Source organism: Grus americana, chromosome 13, assembly GCF_028858705.1.
Source record: "Grus americana isolate bGruAme1 chromosome 13, bGruAme1.mat, whole genome shotgun sequence".
NCBI classification, from domain to species: Eukaryota; Metazoa; Chordata; class Aves; order Gruiformes; family Gruidae; genus Grus; species Grus americana.
The window spans coordinates 20703878-20725311 of record NC_072864.1 but is presented as its reverse complement, the minus strand read 5'-3'; the positions used below and the strand labels follow the sequence as shown (position 1 = coordinate 20725311).

The 21434-nt window shown below is 54.1% G+C and overlaps 2 protein-coding genes across 3 annotated transcripts in view; one reads left to right on the top strand and one right to left on the bottom strand.

The window, feature by feature from the left end:
* The window catches only part of CBFB (core-binding factor subunit beta), a 244321-nt gene that overhangs the window by 6409 nt on the left and 216478 nt on the right, over window positions 1-21434 (top strand). The window lies entirely within an intron of this gene.
* GNAO1 (G protein subunit alpha o1) overlaps window positions 1-21434 on the bottom strand; it is a 139478-nt gene that overhangs the window by 6351 nt on the left and 111693 nt on the right. Inside the window, exons 5-8 of one of the 2 annotated variants that reach the window (XM_054840301.1) lie at window positions 19202-19330; window positions 18380-18509; window positions 10592-10745; window positions 3146-7292 (exon numbers count right to left, since the gene is read on the bottom strand). In XM_054840301.1, coding sequence (XP_054696276.1) covers window positions 7105-7292; window positions 10592-10745; window positions 18380-18509; window positions 19202-19330 — 601 coding nt within the window. In that variant the 3' untranslated portion in view covers window positions 3146-7104. Of the gene's footprint in view, window positions 1-3145; window positions 7293-10591; window positions 10746-18379; window positions 18510-19201; window positions 19331-21434 lie in introns of those variants that run through there. The other variant, XM_054840299.1, reaches the window with a different exon arrangement.

Below are 21434 nucleotides of genomic sequence, written 5' to 3'. Positions count from 1 at the left end.
CGTGCGAGGATGCGTCCGGCTGCCGTTCCGTCACTGGAAATTGGTGAAGTCAATAGGAATAGCGGTTAATTTTCCTTTGCTGAGGCATACGGAAATTTTTCTCTTGGTTTCTTCTATTTCACGCCCCGAATAACGGAAGATCTTTTGGCTTAAACATAAGAGAACAAGCCGGCGGGAGTGTTATTTCAAAGGGAGAGGAAGACGCTGCAAGTACGGCGTTACCGCAGGGAGGAGGAAGCACCGAATGGAACCAGGAACGGCCCTTTCGCCTCCGCGCTCGTGCCAAGGGACGGCGGAAAAAGAGATGCGAGGCTTGCTACTCGCCAGAGGTTTGCAGCCGAAGCGTCGGAGGAAGCAATGGGGCAGCAGGGATGCTCTGCCCCGGGCATCGCCGGCGCCGAAACGGCGGCTGGATGTGGATAGACGGATGCCAGAGGCGGGTCTGGCAGCGCCGGAGGAAAAGCGTGGATGGTGTGACATGGACGCGCAGGGGTGAGGGGCTGCGGGAGGGCAAGAGTCATTTCGAGAAGCCAAGGAGCAAATAGAAACCGTGGTAAAGTTGTTCTACTTAAAAACAAAAGGGGGGGGAAAAAATCCCACCAAATACTTACGTGAAATGAAATACCTTTTGATTATATCCTTTTCAAATGCCGTATTTCCAGGAGAACGAGGCTGTGGCGGACGACTGACGCTGCGTCGTACGCGCGCGTGCACGGAGCAGGTGTAGGGTAAATGGCGGGCTTGAGAAGCCGGACACGCTCAAGGGAGACACAATAAAAACCCTCTCACACTAGAAAAGAGCTGGCACTTTATTAACATTTTGTAACTAATAAATACATTACCGACAGCCAATAAATTATTACAATAACTAACGCTCTATTAAACCAACGGACAGTCACTCTTCGTACAAAATTACAGTTAATACAGTTTGGGCCATCAAACATGCAGGAGAAACGATTCAGCGGGAAACCAGCAAAAGGAAAATCGTGGTGGCCTCCGGTGATCCTTCGGGAAGCAACGTGGCGGAGAGCCCAGAGGCAGGGTGATGGTCACCGTTCCCTTGTAGAGCTGAAGGAGGGAAAGGGGTGGGGGGGGGAAGAGGGCTGGGGGTGTTAGATTAGGGACTGGGCTACTTAACGGGGCAACGGCTGGTCTTTACACAACGCTATTTGCTCGCCCGGCGTCACCGGGTTGCTCCAGCGCCGGGAAAGCTGGTGAGACTGGGGCAGTGCTGGAAATCGCGTTGCGACCCGCTACCATCTCCTCTCCCCGCCTGCAGCGGGGGGTGACACCCGGAGCCGCTCGCCCACGCTACGGGACGGGCAGGATTTGGTCTCAGCATTAACTTCCAAGGCACCGGGTGGGAGAGGGGCCAGGGCAGCGAGCGTCGGGCCGGCTCCTGGCCCTCCGCCTCCTCCCCGGCTGTCTCCTCCCCATCCCTGAGCCCGCGGAGAACCAAGCTGCCTCCTCCGGGAGGCGGAGATGGTTTTGCCCTGTCTCCCATCCAGCTCCCTCCCCTCTCCCTCTGCCTGCTTCGGTCCTCTCCTCCTCCGAACACCTCAGCGTTTCAGGGCAGTAGCCGCTCGTGTTGGCTAGCTAGCCCTTGCAGCACGACTAACGACCTCGCGGGCTGCTGGCTCGGACAGGAGCGGTCCTGTGAGAAGTCCCTTTCCATAGCCACGTTCTCAGCGTGACGTCTTATATAGGTCAGGCACCTATATCTGTCAGCGACAATTGTCTCGTGTCGCTGCAGGAGCTCAGAAATGATAACGTACGCTCGAGTCTCGGGGCGCTTTGGCAGAGCGTTTCTGTCCGCTCTTTCCTCCGGGGAGGGAGAGGCGAGACCGCGGTCCGCTCCTCTGGGCCACCCGGACCACGTCTCCGCTCGCTCGCGTGCGCGTCGGGGGTGCAGGCGTGTGGCGGGTTTGGGCGGTCAGGACGATGCTCAGCAGCACCGTCTCTGCTGACCTCGACGCTTCTGGCGTCAGACGGTCAACGAGGGTTTTAGTCTCCTTGGAAATGGTTGTGGAGTTTGGTTTTGGTCGTAAGCCTGAAGACAAACCTGGCCCAGGACAAAGACACAAACACACTAGTACTAAGCTTCTCTAATCGACTTGACGAACGGTCAGCCTTGCTCCCAGGAACTCAGCCAGCCCTCCCTGGCTCCAGGAGGGGGTTTTTTGGCCACAAAAGGCTCGGGCTAACAGCGCAGGGTCGGTCCTTCTTACAGCACCCGCTGCACGATCGCCCGTGGGGGACGTCTGCCACCCCCGGCTGCACCCCGCGCCTCGTCGAGCTGCGCGGCGAGGGGCTGCCTGACGCTCCACGCGGCGGCGACTGGGCACACCGGGATGTTCTGGCAAAAGGACGCCATCCGCGTCCCCTCCTGACCTCCTGGGGATTGCGTTCCTGGCCCGAGAACAAAGTCTGTTCCCTTGCCCGCAAGCGCTGGGCTCGCGCCGCAGCAGATTAAACCCACCAGATACATTTTAACGTACGTCACAGTATAGACTGCTCTCATTAATACTTTCAGCGTCCCGCAAAACAAAAATCTCATCTACCGAGGAGGCACGGCAGCCCCCTCCCGAGGATGCTCTCCCCTCCGCGGAGGGCCGGGCCGGCCCAGGAAAGCTGGCTGAAGGCAAGAAGCTCGTTCTCACACCAAACTCCTGAGAGAGATTTAGTTGGAAGTATTTCTGGGGGGGCGGCGGTGGGAAGGCGACTGACCCCTCGCTAGACCCCGCGGGAGGGCAGGGGCAGCAGACGGAGGGGCCAGACGGCCTCGCCGAGAGGTCCCGCTGCCCTGGGCTCCTCCGGCCGCCTCCGAAACCGGGAGCGGGAGCTCCGTTTGCTAAAAGAAAAAACCTGGCCTTCGAAGCGGGTGGCTGTATTTTAACGCGTGCTTTCCTGGCGCACGTTGGTCGCTCGCTCGCTCTCCTGAGGAGCCCTGCCACCGCGTCCTCCCCGGGAGCACGTGCAACTCGCTGCTCTGCGGCTCAGCCCCGGAGCCCGCTCTGCAGGCTCGTTTCAAGGCTTTCCTTCTGCAGGTTGCCCTATTTCACTGAAATTGAGCTATTTGCATTTTTTTTTTTTTTTTTCTCTCACGGCCCCACACCCCCGACCCTCTCATTGCCGATGGAGCAAATTTCTTTCTTTTTGCTGCTGTCTGAAGCTCACCGCGAGTTGCTAACGCTGCTTTCGACGCGAAGCCCCTCGGACGCTGCTGCGGGACTAGCGACCCGAGCCATTTAAAAACTCCTGCGTCCCACAAAATCCATCTTTTTCAAATTCTCACATTAGCTTTGAAGGGCAGCAGGGTGTATACGTAGCTGTTTCAATTCTGTGCTTTTAAAATACGTGTCCCCCCGCCCCGTGCCCTGGTGTGATTTCTGATGCAGCTGTACCGGTTACACCATCCCTGCTACGCGGAGGCTGCCAATTAAACACAACTCAGGGGCTCCGAGGGTCCGGAGTCGGAGCGTTGCAATTGCAAAGCGCAAGGGGCTATTAAGAAGAGGGCTTTTGAAAGCAGGCGATGCATTTCAAGGTCTTCTTTCTAGGCAACCGCCGGCGTTTGGAAAAAGCAGGGGGTAAGAGATTGCCTGCAGAAGGCACATCTGTCAGAAAAAGCCTGGGAGGATGCAGAAAGCCAGCGGTGAGTAATGCTTTGGCAGGCGTTCTGGAGCCAGAAATCTATACGCGGCCATCAAGCGGGAGAAATAGTAGTGTTTAACACTGGAAGCGTTTCATTTTCCGAACGCCGCTTCCAGCCTTTGTCAGCGAATCCTCACGACACGGGGGTGAGGGAGGGAACGTCAGCAGCAGCGGCAGCTGAAACGAAGCTTTAGGCACGCAATATGCCAAAGAAAATGAAAGAAAAGGCTCTGTGCGTCAACATTGCCTCCTCTTTTTCTGCCTTTTCTCCCTGCGGAGCACCGGCGGTCGGTTATCACCAACGTGCCGGGGAACCAGCCGGAGCTGCGGAGGGGTCAGGGCAGGAGGGGGTTTGGACCCCACTGCCGGGCACGGGTTACCTGACTCACGGCACCGGTGGCTGCATTCGGCAGCGTTTGGGGTCAATTTAAATTGTCTTTAGCAAAATAGTCCTGTGCGCTTTATGCTGGGAGCTCCTGAAGTCTCTGCCGTCACTGGGCACAGCTTCTGCTGCTTATTCGCTCGGATAAAATGTCATCCGCAGCAAGGGGCGGGAACAGAAAATCTCCTAAATTCTAGCGCTGCTGATCAAACTCTTCCCTCAGAGCTTCATCTACGACCCGGCCTGGCCCTGTGCCCTGGGTCCAGCAGCTACGTACACTTTACGTACCGAACGTAACTCACATTCAGCTTCTCAGCCCTCGTTTGGACGCCGAGCGCGCGTTTGGGTGCTCGGTGTTACTGGTGGGGCTCGGCCACCCCCCCGGGACGAGCTGCGGGAGCATCCCTGTCCCTCTGCAACCCTCCAGCTCAGCCCCCGCCGCAGAAGCACCGTCCCGCCGCCATCGGCTCGTCCCTTCCCAGCACCCGGAGAACCGGGCGGGTGCTTCCCATCGGGAATCCTCTCTTTGGAAAACCTTCCCATCGACTCCGAAAATCCTAAGCTAAAGCAAATAGGACACGCGCGGGCCTCGTGCTCAGGGTTCCTTTGGTTTATGGTTGTACCGCGGAGCGTGCCGGCATCAGTCGGGGCTGGGAGCTGGGAAAAGAGGCCGTGCGGGCGGGAGGCGGTGTGAGGAGCAGGACGGCTCGCTGGGAGCTGACGCCGCCCGAGGTATTTTAAGGCTGAGATGGTGAGGAGAAAGGCGGGTACTCACTTGTGCCAGAGCAGGGGAGGCAGAGACCCGGCGTTACTGCTGCTAGTGACCAGCAGAGCAGCCCCGGGTCCTCGCCGTACAACGCTAAATACAGTTTTATCATTTAATGCTAAATTAACCCGGGGGTTACCGACCCGGCTGCGAGCCGCGCTGGGCTGTGAGCTGCTGACGTGGGCGACGGCCACCTCATTCCCCTGTTTGCCCCCTCCTGCGCACATCCCCGGCTGGGGTTTTGCCACGGACGTCCCACCGGCACCGTCCCGGCAGAGCGCAACCTCCGATGGGGACTCTCCTCCAGCTCCCAGGTGCCCTTCTCTTCCCGTCCTCCCCGCTGCCTCAACCTGCCTCATCTCCCTCCTGCACCTTCTCTCCCACTCCTCCCTTGCCGGTCCGCTCCGTCCCGTGCCACCGTACCTGCTCCTGCCCCCCGCACGCCACGGCTCCCCCGGCCTTCGGGCTTTGGGCTGCGCTCACCCCACCCTAAGGTGGGCACAGTGAGAAAAGAGATCTTGTCCCTCTCGGGCATGGCACTGGAGAAAACTCAGACCTCCGGAGACCTGAAAGACACCCCTAGCTCGCGCTCCCGCGAGAGGACAGCTGAACTTCTGGCTGGCCCGCAAAGACATTTTCCAGGACCATGGATTTTTAAGAGAGGCGGAGAAGGGGCAGGGACCAGCACTGCCCACCTGCCCCCAGGTGCAGGTAGGTCCCGAGCGCGACCTCGGAGGTGGCTGGCTCACCCGGACACCGCACAAGCTTTTGGGGTGGACCCTCCGTGCCCCCACGTTTTGCTGTGCTGGGCGCTACCCTTGCCCTTTCCGCACCTCCCGCCCCGCCCTTCCTCCCTCCCTTCCCTCTCTTCCTCGCACTTCTCCTTCCTACTCCATCACTTGTCTCTAACCAGCTCCCTCAGCCCTCCCTTGCCGCTACGCGGCCAGTACAAACCGTCCCTCTCGCTGCAGGTACTGGTAAAGAGATGCCCTGACAGGAGACGCCAAACCTGGAGCTGTCTCTCTCGGACACCCAGGCAGGAGACGGCACGGGCAAGCTACCTGCTTCTGCTCGGCCAAGGAGGCTCCGAGCGCGAGGTCGGACTTCTCAAGGGCGTTCGGATGCCCGAGGTGCGATAAAGAGCCGCGAGGCTCCCGCGCACCTTGCCGTCACCCAGGCACGGCGAGGTTTCCCAAAGCGCCTCTCCGCATCTCAGGTCCAACTCCACCTACAAGGAGCCGGAGCGAAATATTTTTGGTGCACCCCAGCGTTTCGGGGCTGAGGTTTTGGAAAGAGAAGCCGTGTGTTTGCCGGAGCGTCGGTTGCGCTGAAATCGCTTCGGCTGGGAGATGCTTTGGGAAAAATCGCTGGGTACCCAGGCCGGCATCCTCGGCGGGATGCCCCCCGTGCGCGGGGTCCCCATCAGGACGGGCGTCCTCGGGGTCCGAGCCCAGCTGCCACCCGGCAGCTCCGTGGCATCCAGCAAAGCCTAAAAAACGGGTTACTGAAACCACTAGACGTATCTTAACGTTAATTTTGAACAACTTGAGGTAAAACTGTTACCGGTAACGAATGTTTTTAGACAAGGCTTAGTAGGTTTTGTTACTGTGTCCGTCTCGGACACCAGCGGAACTCGATATGGCTGTTTTACTTGTTCAAATAGCTGTCTGGAAAAAAGGAAAAATATACAAATTCAAGCTGCGGCGGCTGCGTTCAACACCGACCCCTCCGGCTTCGGGGTAGGAACCGGAGCCGTAAGGTACCCTCAAAGTGATCATGTTGTATCTAGCACTTCCCAAAGGAATAGTGTTGTTTTAAAAAAAGATAAATAACTAGGAGAATTAAAAATATCCCTTAATTTCAAGAGAAAAAAAAAAAAAAAAAGGTTTTGGTTCCAAACTACAGTGTTGCTGACCAGTATTTTAAGGCTTTGATTTTTTTTTTTTCTTTTTTTTTTTTAAAACCGAAGTATTTTTGTCTTTTGGCAGTTGAAATGCACTTTGTGGGAAATGCGTTAGCTCCCTCTACAGCACTGTGAATTGGAACGGAGGAGCAGAACGAGGCAGCAAGGGAATGAACCAAAAATAACCAACAAAAAAAAAAAACCAAAAAAAACCCCCAGGGCTGGGGAAAGCAGAACTCGCTGCAAAGTTTTCTAGGGCGGGAGGTGGGATTTATGTATTTCTTCCTCATCATCTTCTGAGGAGGAAAAAAAAAAAAAAAAAAAGAGAGAGAGAGGACCTGTCCGCGGGACCAGAGGATGCTCCCGGCGGGCGCGAGGAGAGGAGGGGAGGAGAGGGCTTTAGTAGAGTCCGCAGCCCCGCAGGTTGTTGGCGATGATGACATCCGTGACGGCGTCGAAGACGAACTGGATGTTGTTGGTGTCGGTGGCGCAGGTGATGTGCGTGTAGATCTCCTTGTTGGAGGACTTGTTCTTGCTCTCGTACTGAGCCTGGATGTAAGCCACCGCCTCCGTGAAAGAGTTGGGGCCTACAAGAGAGCCGAGACGAGAGGAAAGAGAGGGGGTTAAAGCAATCCCCTGACCCTGGATCTGCGGGGTGCCTGCAAGCACCCCATCGTAGGGACACGGGGAGCTCGTACGGGGCGGCTGCTGCTGCGACCCGGCCGCCCCGTCGCCGTCGCCGGGCCGGGCACTGTTACCGGCCTGGGCTGCTGCGAGGCAGGGGATGCTCGCCGACTGCCAGCTCGGCTGTATTTTTATTCTGAGCTGCTGTTTATAGTCTGCGGAGACGAAACGGGTGAGGGAACTGAGCGTTAAACAGGCTGCGACGGGGAAACCAGAAGAAATCCCACATCACGGCGACAAAAAAAGAGGGGAAAAAACCTGCCAGGAAGGCGCTATGTGCTTGACTTGGTGCAAAGGCTCGGCTTTTTTCTTTTTATAGATTTTTTTTTTTATTAAAGTTTCAGCTTTTGATGGAAAAGAGGAGCTAAAATGGCCCTGAACTGAGGGCAGTATTGGTAACCGTGCCCTCCTTTCCCTGAATCACTAAGAGAAAAGGACGTGAAAAGCTCCAGCCTCTGTTACGGAGCAAAGTGGGGTTTTCTCAAACGAAACACAAAAAAGCTAATACGAAATGTCCCTCTTTTTGAGAAATTAGGATCGCAGCACCCTCTGCTAGAACTGTGGCTAAAATCACACCACGAGGAGTTTCTTGTTTTGATGTCTAGAGATGCCTGTGCCAAACCTTATTAACCATCGGGTTTTGTATTTTTGGGAAAAAAAAAAAAAAAAAAAAAAAAGCTTAAGAGCAGTCACGCGAAAGAGCAGATCCTTTCTCATCGTCACACACGCAGCTCCGGTCCGGCACTTGCTTAGTTCCGCTAAACTCGGCGTCTCTGGCCGGTCGGGAGCGCAAGCAAAGTGTTTGCTGGGAGCAGGTCCCGGCGTGAAGACCTGCGTAAAGGGTTTGGGAGGAGATGCGCGTGCTGCGCAGCACCAGGCGGGTATTCTGTGGGAGGGAAGCCGGTGGTTCAAAGGCACGAGGAGTTAGATGGCGTCGCTAATGCCAGCCCCGGTTTAAAACGCCCTGGATTCTGCTGCTGCTTCGCTAAGTATTGTGGATTGGTTAAAAGCAAGAGTGAATTCAGGGGATGGAAACAGCCGGGGCTCCGGCAGGCAGCAGGCAAATTTGTGGACGCGGTTTTCTAACAGTTCTCTGTCAGCAGAACTAACGGACATCAGAAACTTCATTTTATTAAAAGCATTTTGCGGGACCGACTCGTGACGTTGAAAGTCCGCTTGTTTGCTTTATAGGCTTTCATCTAATAATTCTTTTTAACTCCAGGGCAACTTTCTAATAACGCTGCTTTCTCGCAAGGCCACGAGGGCTTCATCCTCCGGGCCATGGTCGGCGAAGCGGGGGCGAGCAAGCTTAAGTGTTTGCTTGGGTCTAAAGTCTGGCTTAAGGTCAGCACGAGCTAACTTCCAACCTTTAACGGCTCTGCCGAACGCCGTGGGGTGAGATGTTCTTCACTTCTGGCTCAGATCCCCGTTGGCTCAGACTTTCAGCCTCCGGACTTCCAGCCCTCTCCGACGGCACGAGAGAGACAAGAGGCTCGGGGAGGGTCCCTGGCGTTGGGACAGACCAGAACCCCGAAGGGATTCAGAGCACCTTTGGGGTCCTCCGAGATCTGGGGAGGACCGGTTGGGTTCACTCGGGGCTGAAGTGCCCCAGAAACAAGCTACATTTGTTTTCCTCTGCATAGTCGGCTGAGAGCTTAGTTACGTGTGTGCCAGGGGCTGCCTCCCCCACTGAACTCCTCTCCTGGGCTGGGCTGGCTTGGGAAGGAAGAATTTTATCTAAACCGACATCCCTTCTCGTTCTAATCTCTCTGCCATCAGGGGGACGCAGGGATATTATTCCAGAGGGGGGTTACTGGGAGACTTCGGTGAAGATCTGCAACACCAGGTCCACAAAATGCGATCGGGAAGGAGTGAAAGGTGCAGGTCTGCTTGATGGAGCAAAGGGAAAAAGCGAGAGGGCACGATAAAAATCTTCCGGTATATAGAAGCGCTGCTGTAAAGAGGATGGCAATGAGCTGCTCTACAAGCCATCCAAAAGATAGCAAGCAGCAATCTAATTTTTGCGACCAGAAAAAAATTTGGGGTTGGCACCATCGTGAGCTCTCAACTGTAAAGACTGTGAAATTATCAGATCTTTTTAGACAACCATGTCAGGAGTACGTCGGTTCTGTCTGGACCAAGCAGATGAGTAGACGGCTGGAATGTGCTGGTAGTGACAAACATCCAAAGCTTCCCCGGAGAGGAAGCCTGCAGATGTTCTTCTGAATTCAGATGGAGTCGTCGAGCTCCACGGTCATAGACCGTTCAGCCCAAAGCAGCAACGATGGATCGCGTTTGCCTATGCACAGTGAAAAATCAAGTGCTCGGAGCTAGGAAGCTCTGGTTAATAATTTGTTGGCCTGCCCAGAAATGTGACACTCTTGGTACTCCCGGTTCACAACGATGTTTCCTGACAAAGAGATCTGCTTCTCCGTCTGTTGGCTTGATTCATCTGGATGTCTCTGGTGAGCTTAAATAATTCATGACGATAAAAGTTTATTTTTATGCTGTCTCGGAATGGTAATGAGGGTTTGTGGAAGCTGGCGAGATGCAGTGGGAAGCGGCGGGGTGCAGCTGCAGCCTTTGCACGGGTGATGTGTTCCCATCATTAGGAGGTCAGATGCCAGGCAGCCAGCAGAAGCCAGGGCTTCTTGCACGCCGCCCTGTTGCAGAGCCTCTGCTCTCATCTCCAGGTACCGTGAAGGTCTCCTTCTCCCCGGCCAAGCTCGGGGCAGGGCTTGCTGGGGCTCTTCCCTGCCTGCACCGTGGGTTACGAGGTGTCGGGTGGCCAGTGCACGAGAAAATCAAGCGCCGCCTTTTCTATCTGCGTTTAACTGGAAGCGTTTCTACACCAACGTCAGCGAGCCTGAGCGCCAGCCTGGGGCTCTCCTAACCTAACAACGGGATTGCTAAGAACGTGCGGCCTGGGCTCGAAGCGGCCAAGCCGTGGGACCTGCTGTCTGCACGCTGGAGGGCTGATCCTGCAGCCCCCCCGGTGCCAGGAACCGCCGAGGGACCCACAGGGCAACGCGAAGCTGGGCTCCAGCTGAGGACAGCCTAAGCAACCCCGTGCGCTGGGCTCCCAGAGACCAGTTACCGTAATGGTGAGGTGCTGGGAGACCTGCGGGGGGGTTTGTGCTCCCGAGCAACGCTGGGAAGCAGGGCGCGGGCGTAGGGAGCCATCCTCACGCTTTCTCATTACCTGTATACTCAGGAAAGCAGATAGTCAGTGGGGATTTCTTAATTTTCTCCTCAAATATGTCCTTCTTGTTTAGAAAGAGGATGATAGATGTATCTGTGAACCATTTGTTGTTGCAGATGCTGTCAAAAAGCTTCAGTGATTCGTGCATGCGGTTCTGCAACAGAAAGGAGAGACGACGTCAGGCCAAAGACAGCGACTCGGGGACGTTCAACATGTAGGGAAATCTAAAACAACTAAATTAAGGAGGAAAACAAAAAAAAAAAGAAAAGCTACGATATACATAATGAATTTATGTATACATACAGCTGAACGTATACATACACAGATGCAATCCCTATAACGTTTGACATACAGTTAGTAACTTAAGGGCATTTAAGTATACAGAGCTGTTTTGATTTTGCATAGCGTATAATTTACAGGATCCCAGCTCATAGAAATCGTCATGCACCATGCATGGATGGGGAGTTACATTTGCCCTTTGATCAGATTTACGTGTCGGTGTAGCTCATGCAGATTTTCTAAAACGTTTTCGTTATTTTTTTAAATTTTTAAAAATTTTTTTTTTTTTTTTTTTACTTTCTCGAATGTGTGCGGCACACAACTGGTTGGATACATTAACCAAGGACTGGTAGATCCTTGAATTAATCTAGAGTTGGAAGCAGACATCAAGGTGACATAATTTTGGAAATGACCTTGCCGTGGCCTTCGCCTGGTTTTGTTATTTGGTTTAGTGGTGTTGTCCGTTGTTGGGCTTTTCATTTTTTTTAATTTTTTTTTTTTTTTTTTAGTTCTCTTGGAAGATGGCTCGACAGAAAGTGTCTGGCAGAGAGGGGGGAAAAAAAAGTGAAAAAGGAGGAGGAAATAGTATAAAAAGGAAAAACGTGACGAAGGGCATCTAGGAACAACTGGACTAGAAGTCAGGCAGCTACCACGGACGTTAGCTCGTGCCTCTAGCGGGACATCAGCTACTCGCCAGCACAAGAGCCATACGGTCAAACGCACACACCGCGAGAGGTCAGCTTTTTGGTTATAGGTCATGCAAAAAAACGACGGAGGAAAGGAGAGAGAGAAGAGGAATGAAAAAAGAGTTGCAAAGTCCACCACGTGGTTTTATGGTGGTGGAAAGAGCTCACGGCAAAGTCAACCAAGTGTCATGTTCCCCGCTGCTTTCAACTCTCAACTCGCTTTTGCTTTTTTTTTTTTTTTTTCTCGGTTCAAGAGAAGCTTCATACCTGCCAAATTTGGTTGGTGTCTCAAATGCTCATTTTTTGGCCTTTGTTTGGCTAGATAAGGTCAGACGGCCGAGGAAAAGCTGTGAAGGTGCCGAGGCTGGCGATGTTTGGCGCGCGAGGCCGACGCCGGAGTGCGCACGCCGGTCGCGTGCCGGGAGCCGGGCAGCGGAGAGAGCAGGCGCGGTGAGGACGAAGCACACCCAAGAGTCGGGGGGTTATCAAAGGCAAAGCATGGTACAGACCGGACCAGCTCCTCGGCTTTTCCCAGCGGCATCTCCTTGGGACAGCACTCCCCAAACCCGCTAGTGCACACATGAGACTGGTTACAGCGACCGCCGGAGAGACGCTGGAGAGAACAGGGCTGCAACGGGCTCACGGCCGGAGGGTTTGTTCGGGGCGGGTGCGGCGTGTGTGTGTGTGTCCCCATTCCCCCCCCGCACCCCGCCACCCCGGATTTGGAAATTCAGAGCGGTGCAGGAGGCAGCGCCCTTCTCCCGCTGCCTTTCACGCCCGCGCTGGCGGCGGAATCGAGCCCAGCGCGTTATTGATTAACGCTTTCCTTTTCATCGATAGGCTTTAGCTGCTGCTGAACGTTTTATTTAGATACAAGCGGCTCCATGGATAAAGGAAACATCTGATCCGACCCGGAGCGAAACAGGACGCGCGCGATTTGCCGGACCGTATCCCACGCGTGTCGCTACCGGACCCGAAACGCCCGAGCATCTCCCCGCCGTGCCTTGCAGCGATACCCGGGGAAGGCGTCGTTGCGCACAAACGCAAAACTGCATTTGCTTATTGGGTCTCGGTTGCAAGACGTTGCTTATCTGGATCATCCCGCGTCTGCGTGCTGCTTTTTGCTAACCCGCTTTGTGCCGGCCGGTGCGGGAGCCCCGCAGCAATGCTCCTCTGCGCTATTTGTGGCGTCAAAATTGTAACCGCGTAGAAACCCGCGAAGGTTTTGTACAGGAGATCCTTGGTTACCCAAAGCCTTTGGGAGGAGGGAAGATAGCGGAGGGCAGCCGGGGGAGCGGAAAGCAAACACGATCAACCATTTTTTAAGCAGGGTCCCTCACAGAACATCGTTAATGACGTTTTTATCACCCTTGCCGATCCGTAACAAAAGCGCAGAGAAACACGTGAACGCTGCTTGCAGGTTGAACCAACGCAGCAGCCGTCACCGTACTTACCACGCTGGCCCTCGCCCGCCCCGCGCCGCGCAGCCCCGGCGGGGAGCAGCCTGGGCGCCTGCGCCTCGTGGCGTGGGAAGAGCGACGCGCGACGTCGGTTTTGGTTAAGAACTAGAAACTGAGGGCTGCTCCCGAGCTGGGCTTCGCGGCCGGGTGAAGCCGACTTCCCTGCAGTAGCAGGACTACGTAAGGATCCTACAGAAATCCTTCCGCTTCGCCTACGTGGTTTGATTAATTTGTGTTAATACCTGTCAGGAAATGAGAGTGTTTTCCCAAGAAACAGCGACTTTTAGCATCCGGTTGTAACCAGAATATACACACAGCACAACCCAACGCGTCTCTGCAGGAAATGAGAGTTACAATAAAAATCCTCCGTTCCTTTCAAACTCCAGAAACACGTTTCAGAGCCTCCTGAGCCTGCCCGAGCCGGCTCCCTGGAGCAGAGCGCTGCCCCGGCGAGCAGGGACGGATGCTCCCGATGCCGTACCTGCCCGCCACGCGGGAAACGCTGCCGCATCCCAGGAGGGCTCCCGGGAGCCCACGCACGGACGCGAGCTGTCCTGGCGCCGGCTCCCGTCGGGAACGCCTCGCCGCGTGCCTTTCCTCGCCCTTCCCAGCTGCCGCTCGTTCGGTAGGTGTTTGCAGGAGACCTCCACGGGCTCCGGCTGGGATGGGGAGGCAGTCTCTAAAAGCACAGGCTGCTGCTAAAGGAGGAGCGAGAAGTTACGGCCCCCAGATAATCCCCCTCCTACCAGTGAATCCAGAGTGAAAGACCCTTTTTGTGCCTTAAAGCTTCGCCAGGGCCCCTCTCGGGAGCACCCGTGCCTGCTCTGCTGGGAGGCATTACAGGTTACACCTCTCGTACTTTTCTATCAAGTGATATAAATTATTTCACCTGCTTCTGGACTCACTGCGCTGCTTTTTCTCCTTTATGTTGGGTCTACCATTGTGGGAAGGGCTCTTGAAACGTTGCCTTCTTCATGTCATCTCCTATTTCGAAATCAGGATTTTAAAGCTTTACGCCCGCAAATACTTGATATGCCAAGGAGGAAAGCGGCCCCGCCAGCCACGGTAATAACCACTCGCCCGTACAAATGAAAAGTCCAGTTAACTTTTCCTGCGCAGGACAAGAGACAGAACTGCTTATAGCTGAATTCACCACCCTGTTCCCGTCGCCGATGGGAAGGGCAAGCAGCTTTCTACGGAGCGTGCGGGAGAAAGGATGCTGCGGCCAAGGCTCTGCCCAGGCAGAAACACGCTCACAACCCCCATCTCTTTTTCACAGAGCGTGGGAGGAGACCTGGCTATTTCCGCAACGCACGGCCAATTCAATCTGTTTTGTTTTCCTTGGTGATGAAGTGCTGGCTGTCATGCAACCTCTAAGGGCGCCGATGGTTCTCCGAAGCACAGAAGCTCTGTGTTCCCCCTCCTGCTTATCTTCCCTAGCCTGCCCAAGCCACTTCCACTTGCTTTGTCGCTCCGGAGGCAATTTCTGAGTGCTGCGATTCAATTTTCCCTGCCCAGTGACAGCAGAGAGAGCACGCTAACCGGGTCATGCAACGAAACACGACCCAACGGGCCACCACTAACGCACACCAAGGGTCGCCGCCACAGCGCCTTCGACCCGCCCCGCGCTCAGCGCCGGGGGCACGAGCAAAACTCGCACGTCTTGGCTGGATGTGGATGACCTAAATACCTGCGTTTCAGAGGCAGCAACGTGCAGCGTGACCATCTCCCTCTCTTGCCATGCCTCCTTTGAATTTGCGAGGGAAAAACCCAAAGCGGATAGGCTCGGTTCCCACGACAGGTCCCGTGCCATCGCTGCCTTTTTTTAAATCGCACTAGGAATTCCATTTAGAAGGAACACCGCACATCTACCTTTGTTAATCATCTTCTCCAGTTTTACCGATTAATGTGACTGCTGTCCCTCTCTCCTCCCAGATTACAGACCCGAGGCTTTTCCTCCTGGAACCTCAGCTTACGAAACATAAAGGTAAGCCACAAACGAGACGAAACAGCCTCGTTCTGCAAAGACATAATCCGTGGAGTTGCGCGGTCCATTAAAGCAGGACGTTCCCACCGCGTACGGAGAGCCCCGCGGCTCCTCGGGACGGGCTCGGTGAAGGCAAGGTGTAGGTGTAACACCTCGGAGCCAGTGTCCTGTGCGTTGGATGTGCTGGGCAGAGGATGGAATTTCGCCTCCCGAGCTCTCGCCGCGGCTGCGGCTGGCAGCGATGGCACCGAGGAAGGCACCGCTTGATTTCCCCGTTTGGCTTGCTGCTCTCCGGGAGGCGTTTGGGGCAATGGGAGAGGATGGATTCTGCAGCACTGGGGGTTTCTATGCAAAGCGTGGTCTTTATGGGCGTAGAAGTCACAGATGCAGAAAGTTTATTTTATTTTATTTACGTCTTTCTGATCCGGACACAGAGACAGAATTTGGTGCTGTTTGTGTATTCTGCTCCAGACATAGAACAGTACCTGCTTTCCTCGACTCCTGCCGTGTTGCGCACGGGGCAGGGAATCGGAGAGGAAACACAGCGCCTATAGAAGACTACCTGTTCTTAGGGAGCGACGGCTTGGCACACGATAGCCCTTTTCCAGCTGCTGCAGGAGGATGGGTGCTCTGTCTTTTAAAACAAAGAGCACAATAAACCACAAACCCCCAAACCTTTAGAGGTGTAGAACTGCGCTTTAATTTTAAGGGCAGGGGCAGGCGAGGGGGCATTTCCCCCAGCCTTCTTTAACCAGCTCTTTGCTCAGTCTCCTTTGAAAGGATTCACAGCAAACCCGCTGGTCATGAGCTTTTTTTTTTTCTGGTGAGACAAGCTGCCCCTACGACCACCCTGATCCCAACGCCCCGCGCTACCCGAGCTTAACAAAGCGAGCCCCTGCCCTGGCTTTACCTGAACTGCAGGTTCCACTCCGAGAAGCGCAAAAAGCCCCCGTTGAAATCCCGTGGTTGCTGTCAACGGGGTGCCGAGCGCACGAGGAAAAGCCATTCTCCCTGTGCGCCCAGCTTTGCGAGCGGGTTTTTTGGGGGGCCTGAGATGCAGGAGGGCTCTTTCCCTCTCGTGGCTTCATGCCAGGAAGAAAAGCTCAAACCTTTTCGTATTTACAGGGATATTCGTACAGCCCCCAAACCTTCAGCCGCTTAATACAGCTGGAAGTGCCCGAACCGTCGTAAACGCCTCCCTAGAAAATGAAGATGGAGCAACAGCATCCAGCTCGTTCTCTCCGCTGCCTCCTCTTTGTGTTTTCTAAGCGAGAAGCACTAAAAGCTGATTTACGTCATCGAAGCCAGCAGACGTGACGGGATGCAGACAGACGGCAAATCAGCTGACTGAAGAGATGCTGGGTTTTTGGAGAGGGACCGCGTTAACAGGGAGGAGAACGAACGCTTGGGGGGTTCAGCTGGGGGGTACAATAGGGCGGAGAAGATCCGACACCGTCATTTTTTTTTTTTTGCCTATTTGCATTGGCTCAGGGTTGTTTGGGTTAGGAGGTGGCGATGCCGAATCCTTCCCCCCCCCCCCGCCCCGTTTACGCCGGATGTGTAAATGAAGAGCAGCTGCCTCTGCCCCCTCCCCGTTGCTCAGCACCCCCAGAAACGCTTGGTGGAAAGGGACTGAAATAGCAAGCAAATGTCAACTCTGGTGCAGCTCCAACTTCGCTCTCGCGTCCGGAAAGCAGGCAAGCCTGCTTTCCGGACGCGAGAGCGAAGTTGGAGCTGCAAAAATCCCAGTTTTTTTGCAGCGGGGAACTTCAGGGGGGAGGCTGAGCTGGCAGCCTGCTTGTCACCGGGGTGGTACTGGGTGCTGGGCAGTCACTGGCAGAGCTCAGCATCCCTGGGAGAGATGCTGTAACCTCCATCTCAGAGGAGTTGAGTTAAGGCTGACATTTAAAAAACAGCATTGGCATTCAAGCCCTTCCATTTTTTTTGCCGCGTGGCTTTGAATTACAGGCTCTGGCTTGTGCAGACTGGCACCCAAAGGTGATCTGTATTAAAGGCCGCTTTTGGCTTCACGGTTTGGGTGTCGCAGCCCACGTTATACCTACAGAGCTCCTTGCTCTCTGCTCAGATCGCAGCTTCGCTCCCTGCCCCGTGTGTCCGCCCTCTCCCCGCGCATTCTTCTTTATCTCCTGGGTGTTTTTCCCCTGCCCAGCTTGCAGAGCTCCGCGGCGTTGACCTAATGGCTGGGTTTTTCACATCATGTCAGGAGACTTTGGTCCCTGCCCAGCAAATCCTACGGGACCGAGCATCCTTGAGCATATCAGGGCCAGGGGACTGAGGATTATAAAGAAGCGGACGTGAGAGGGGGTAGGGTGTCTCAGTCTGGAGGGACGATATCACCCTGAGCTCTGCCATCAATACGATCCGAACAACCGGGTGACTTCATCAAACAGTTTGTTAGAGCTCATCAACCTGGCTCGCACGAGGCTAGAAACCACAGCCCTACGCTTTTTGGGAAGAGACAACTGATACCTAACAGCAATCTTTCCCTCCGTTCCTTCCTCATCACCGGCCCTCTGCAAGCCTGGCCCCTTTACCAGCAGGAGGATAACGACCCTCAGAGCGACAGGGCTGGCAGGAGCCCAGCAGGCTGGGCACACATTAAATCCTTCCCAAAGCCTGACTAGGGCCTCCGAGCCCTTGTCATTAAGACAAATGCAACCGCAGTCATCGTTAGTCCCAAAAGCATCCGTCCCCAGCACGCTGAATGAACGGTCCGAAGGCGCTGATGAGTCTCCCTGCATCCCTTCTGTGTACTTAATTCGCTTGTATTAATTGCACTCTAATACCAGGGAGCGCGCAGCTCCTCGCTAGCTGGATTTCCAGATGGTATTTTGAGCCTAATGTCACAGTGGGAAGTCATAAAAGCTCTCCTAGAGCAAATTACCTGAGGAATCAAACAGTTCCAGTCTCACTCAGGAAAATGAAGTTCTGTGGCCTGAAGAAACAGGTTGTACTCCTGTCCTGAGCCCGCCTCGGGCGCGCGTGGCCGTCCCGCACCTCCGCACGGCCGCCTCCTCCCGTTGGCTTTAAAAGCCCACCCAGCTAGGTCTCCCCTTTCTGGAGACAGGGTCCCGTTAACGCGTTTTGAAAACACACAGGTCATTTGGAAAGGAGAAATAAAACACCGCGACTTTACCGGTGCAAGGAAGCGTTACCTGGGCATGCAGGACTTGATTTTGAAGAACGTGGAGGAGGACAAATCTCCCCAGGACTTCAGAGTCTGGGGGGGGGGGGTGACTGACAAAAGCACATTACTGTAGCACCCCAGGGAGCATTCAGCAATCTCTGCTCAGTTGCTGGCTACGCGGCGTCCCGTAAAGAAGCGTCGGGGTCTCCAAGACCCGGTTAGACTCACCGTGGTTTCGTCTTCATGGAGCACCTGGTCGTAGCCACTCAGCGCGACACAGAAAATGATCGCCGTGACGTCCTCAAAGCAGTGAATCCACTTCTTGCGTTCTGACCGCTGGCCCCCGACATCGAAGAGCCTACGGCACGGGAGAAGACCATCAGCGCCCGCTTGCTCTTTGTTAGGAGGAAATTTTAGCGGTCTTGGCATTTTCTGACCAGGCGGTGCCTGGAAGGCTCCGAACATGAAGCAACAGGTCTTTAACCACCGGCTGGGTCTTCTCCAGAGCCTGGAGCTGAGGAGGACCAGGAGGAGCAGGCATGGCTAGGGATGTGGGGATCTGTGGGAGAGCCTCAGCAGCGTGCCGGGTCCCAAAGGGTCTGCGGAGGCGGAGACCGCCCGCTCTTGAGTTTTACGTGCTCTAAATACTGTGTGCGCAGCGCTCTGTCTTCACGCTCTCTTCTCCCTCCTGGCTGGCATCGTGAGGGTCAACAGAGAGCGTTCACCGCAAGTGATACACCCATTTTAGAGAAAGATTTGGCCAAAGATTTTTACATTTCTGAGGCTTGATCAGACTTGGGGCCAGCCTCATGTCATGCCTGCCAACGAAGAGGTGTCTTTTTGGGTTAGAAGAAGGTACCGCGAGCTCCTGTCTTAAAGGCAGTGATTTTCAAGACGAGATTGCCACGCATCGCGTATTGTTGACCCCCAGAAACGCCGTGTCCGCACGCTAACCAGCAATTTAACAATTTCTCCTTTGGGACTTACGGGGAAACCCTGTGACAAATAGATGCCCTGAAAATGTACCGGTACGTGCAGTTTTAGACTAACCTGAAGTGGAGGTTTTTGAATGTGAAGTGGGTTTCTACGATGCCAGTTGTCTTGACCCTGGTTCGGAGGATATCCTGCTCCGTGGGCTGGTAGTCTGCAGCTCCGATTCGATCTAAGCTGTCTAGGTAGCTAAGAGAAGGGAAAAGAAAAAGAAAACAGATAAGAATAAGACACACGTTAATCTTTGTCAATCTCAGATGAATCCTTCAGCTTCCTATTAATCTTTTTCAATCTCATTTTTCACGGCCGAACATATTACGGTTAAAGGCAAAAAAAAAAAAAAACCAGTTGTATTCTGCGGAAAAAGAAACACTAACAAACCCCACTAACCTAAGCATAAAATCTGATAGTGAACTGAAAGCAGGAAATTAAGCGTGCGTCTGTTGTGAGCCCTGATTGCAATCTGTGAAAACACACAGTTTTAATATCACTTGCTATTTTTATTCCCCAACCGGTCCATTGTGCTGGATGCCGGATGCTGCACACACACACGTGCGCGCGTTTTTCTGTACGGGTTTATTCAGATAGGAGGTTGGAGCATATAGGTCTCGCTCCCGGAACAGACAGGTCGAGCGACCTTCGGGAGACGCCGCTGTCTCCACTGGGAAAGGAGGGAGAAGGGGCGGCTTGGCTCGCGGGAGATGCCCGGCTTTGGGTCACCCCAAACGAAGGGAGATGAATCCGGCCGAGTGAGTCACTGCTTCAGTTTGAAACCCATCACGGGGCTGGGACTGCGGGAGATGCAGCGCTTGGACAAGGTCCAGGGCCCCGCTTAGGCGGTGATAATCTGGGAGTAGAAATCGGGGGGGGGGGTTGGCGGGTAGAGGGGAGATTTCGCTTTCTAAACCACTTGGATATGTTTTAAAACATTCACCCTTATTCTGCTCTAGGCTTGAAATCTATGAACACAGGCAATGCCTCCACGGGCTGACATTTTGGGTAGGAAGACCTGTCTTTCGGTGTGAAATGTTTTTGCGGAGGAACCCAACAGCTGCGCACATATCACCACAATCCAGTTTTTCATCCACATTCAAGGCAATCTTTCAAAACAACTCGGCCCAACTGAATATGATTTATAAGGCAAAGAGGAATTTGGATTACAATTTAATCTGAATTATAGCCACGATGTCTAAGCTTGACTTTCACTTCAGCTAAATGTGATTTTTTTTGATTTTTTTTTTTAGCACAGAGTGTGGGTTTAGCCCTGATGAGTAACCCAGTCACACTGACTCGCTAATGAGCACATTTCCCCCCCCTCCGTGCCTTGCCAAAGCACATCCCGCTCGGCTCGACCGCGCCGCCCTGCCCTGCCGCCGGAGATGCTTTCCCTGCTGCGCCGGAGAGAAGGAAAAGGTTTTCCATTTGTGTCCTGGAGGGAGCAGGGGCTGTGAACTCTGCTACCCGAGAGAAACTCATTGCCACCGGCTTTCATGCCTACTTGGAAAAACAAAGAGACATCCAAACTCTACACTAAGGTGAAAAACAAACCTCACCCCGCTCGCATCGTGTGTTTTGGCTACCCGTCATTTTTAGCATCCATTTTTGCTAACGAATTACAAGAATCGCGCCACCCAGAGAAAAGTATACAAGCTAAGCAGGCTTATTTTTATTGTGCCCTTTTCCAAGCGTTTAAAGCCATTGCGGTTTTGTGACAGATGCTCCCTTAATAGCCTTATGATGGGCCCTGGATGGATGAATGGGGCTTCATCCGAAATCAGATCCTCCGCCGTGACGGCTGAAGCCACGATCACTCATCTGTTCACAACTGGTGTCAACTCCTGTTATTTAAGAGACAGCTGCATTTCTTCACCGCAGACCGAGGCGGCTCCGCAGCGCTGTTATTCAGAGACCCAGGCTCTCCTCTGTCCTCAGGAACAAAATACTTCAAGGTGATGATAAAAAGCAGAGGTGTAAGAGAGGGAAGGATTTTCTTTCCCTCTCGCAGCTCTTGGCAATACCCTGAAGACCTTTATTGCTTCCTCCATCTTCATTTTTCCTATCTTCTGTATTGTCCTGTGGTTCAACTCTCTTCAATTTAACGTTCCCCATTAATTATTCTTGCCTTTGAGATCCTCCTTTAATGCTGCGAGTGCCGCAAACGAAGAGATCTACTGCAAGCTGGCCAAAGGACTCGGCCCCACAGCGGCACAGCGACGGAGGGGTTCGTTACTGTAATTACTGCCTTCAAGGTGCGATGATTTGCTTGTGGACAGCAGCATCCCACGTGCTAGGA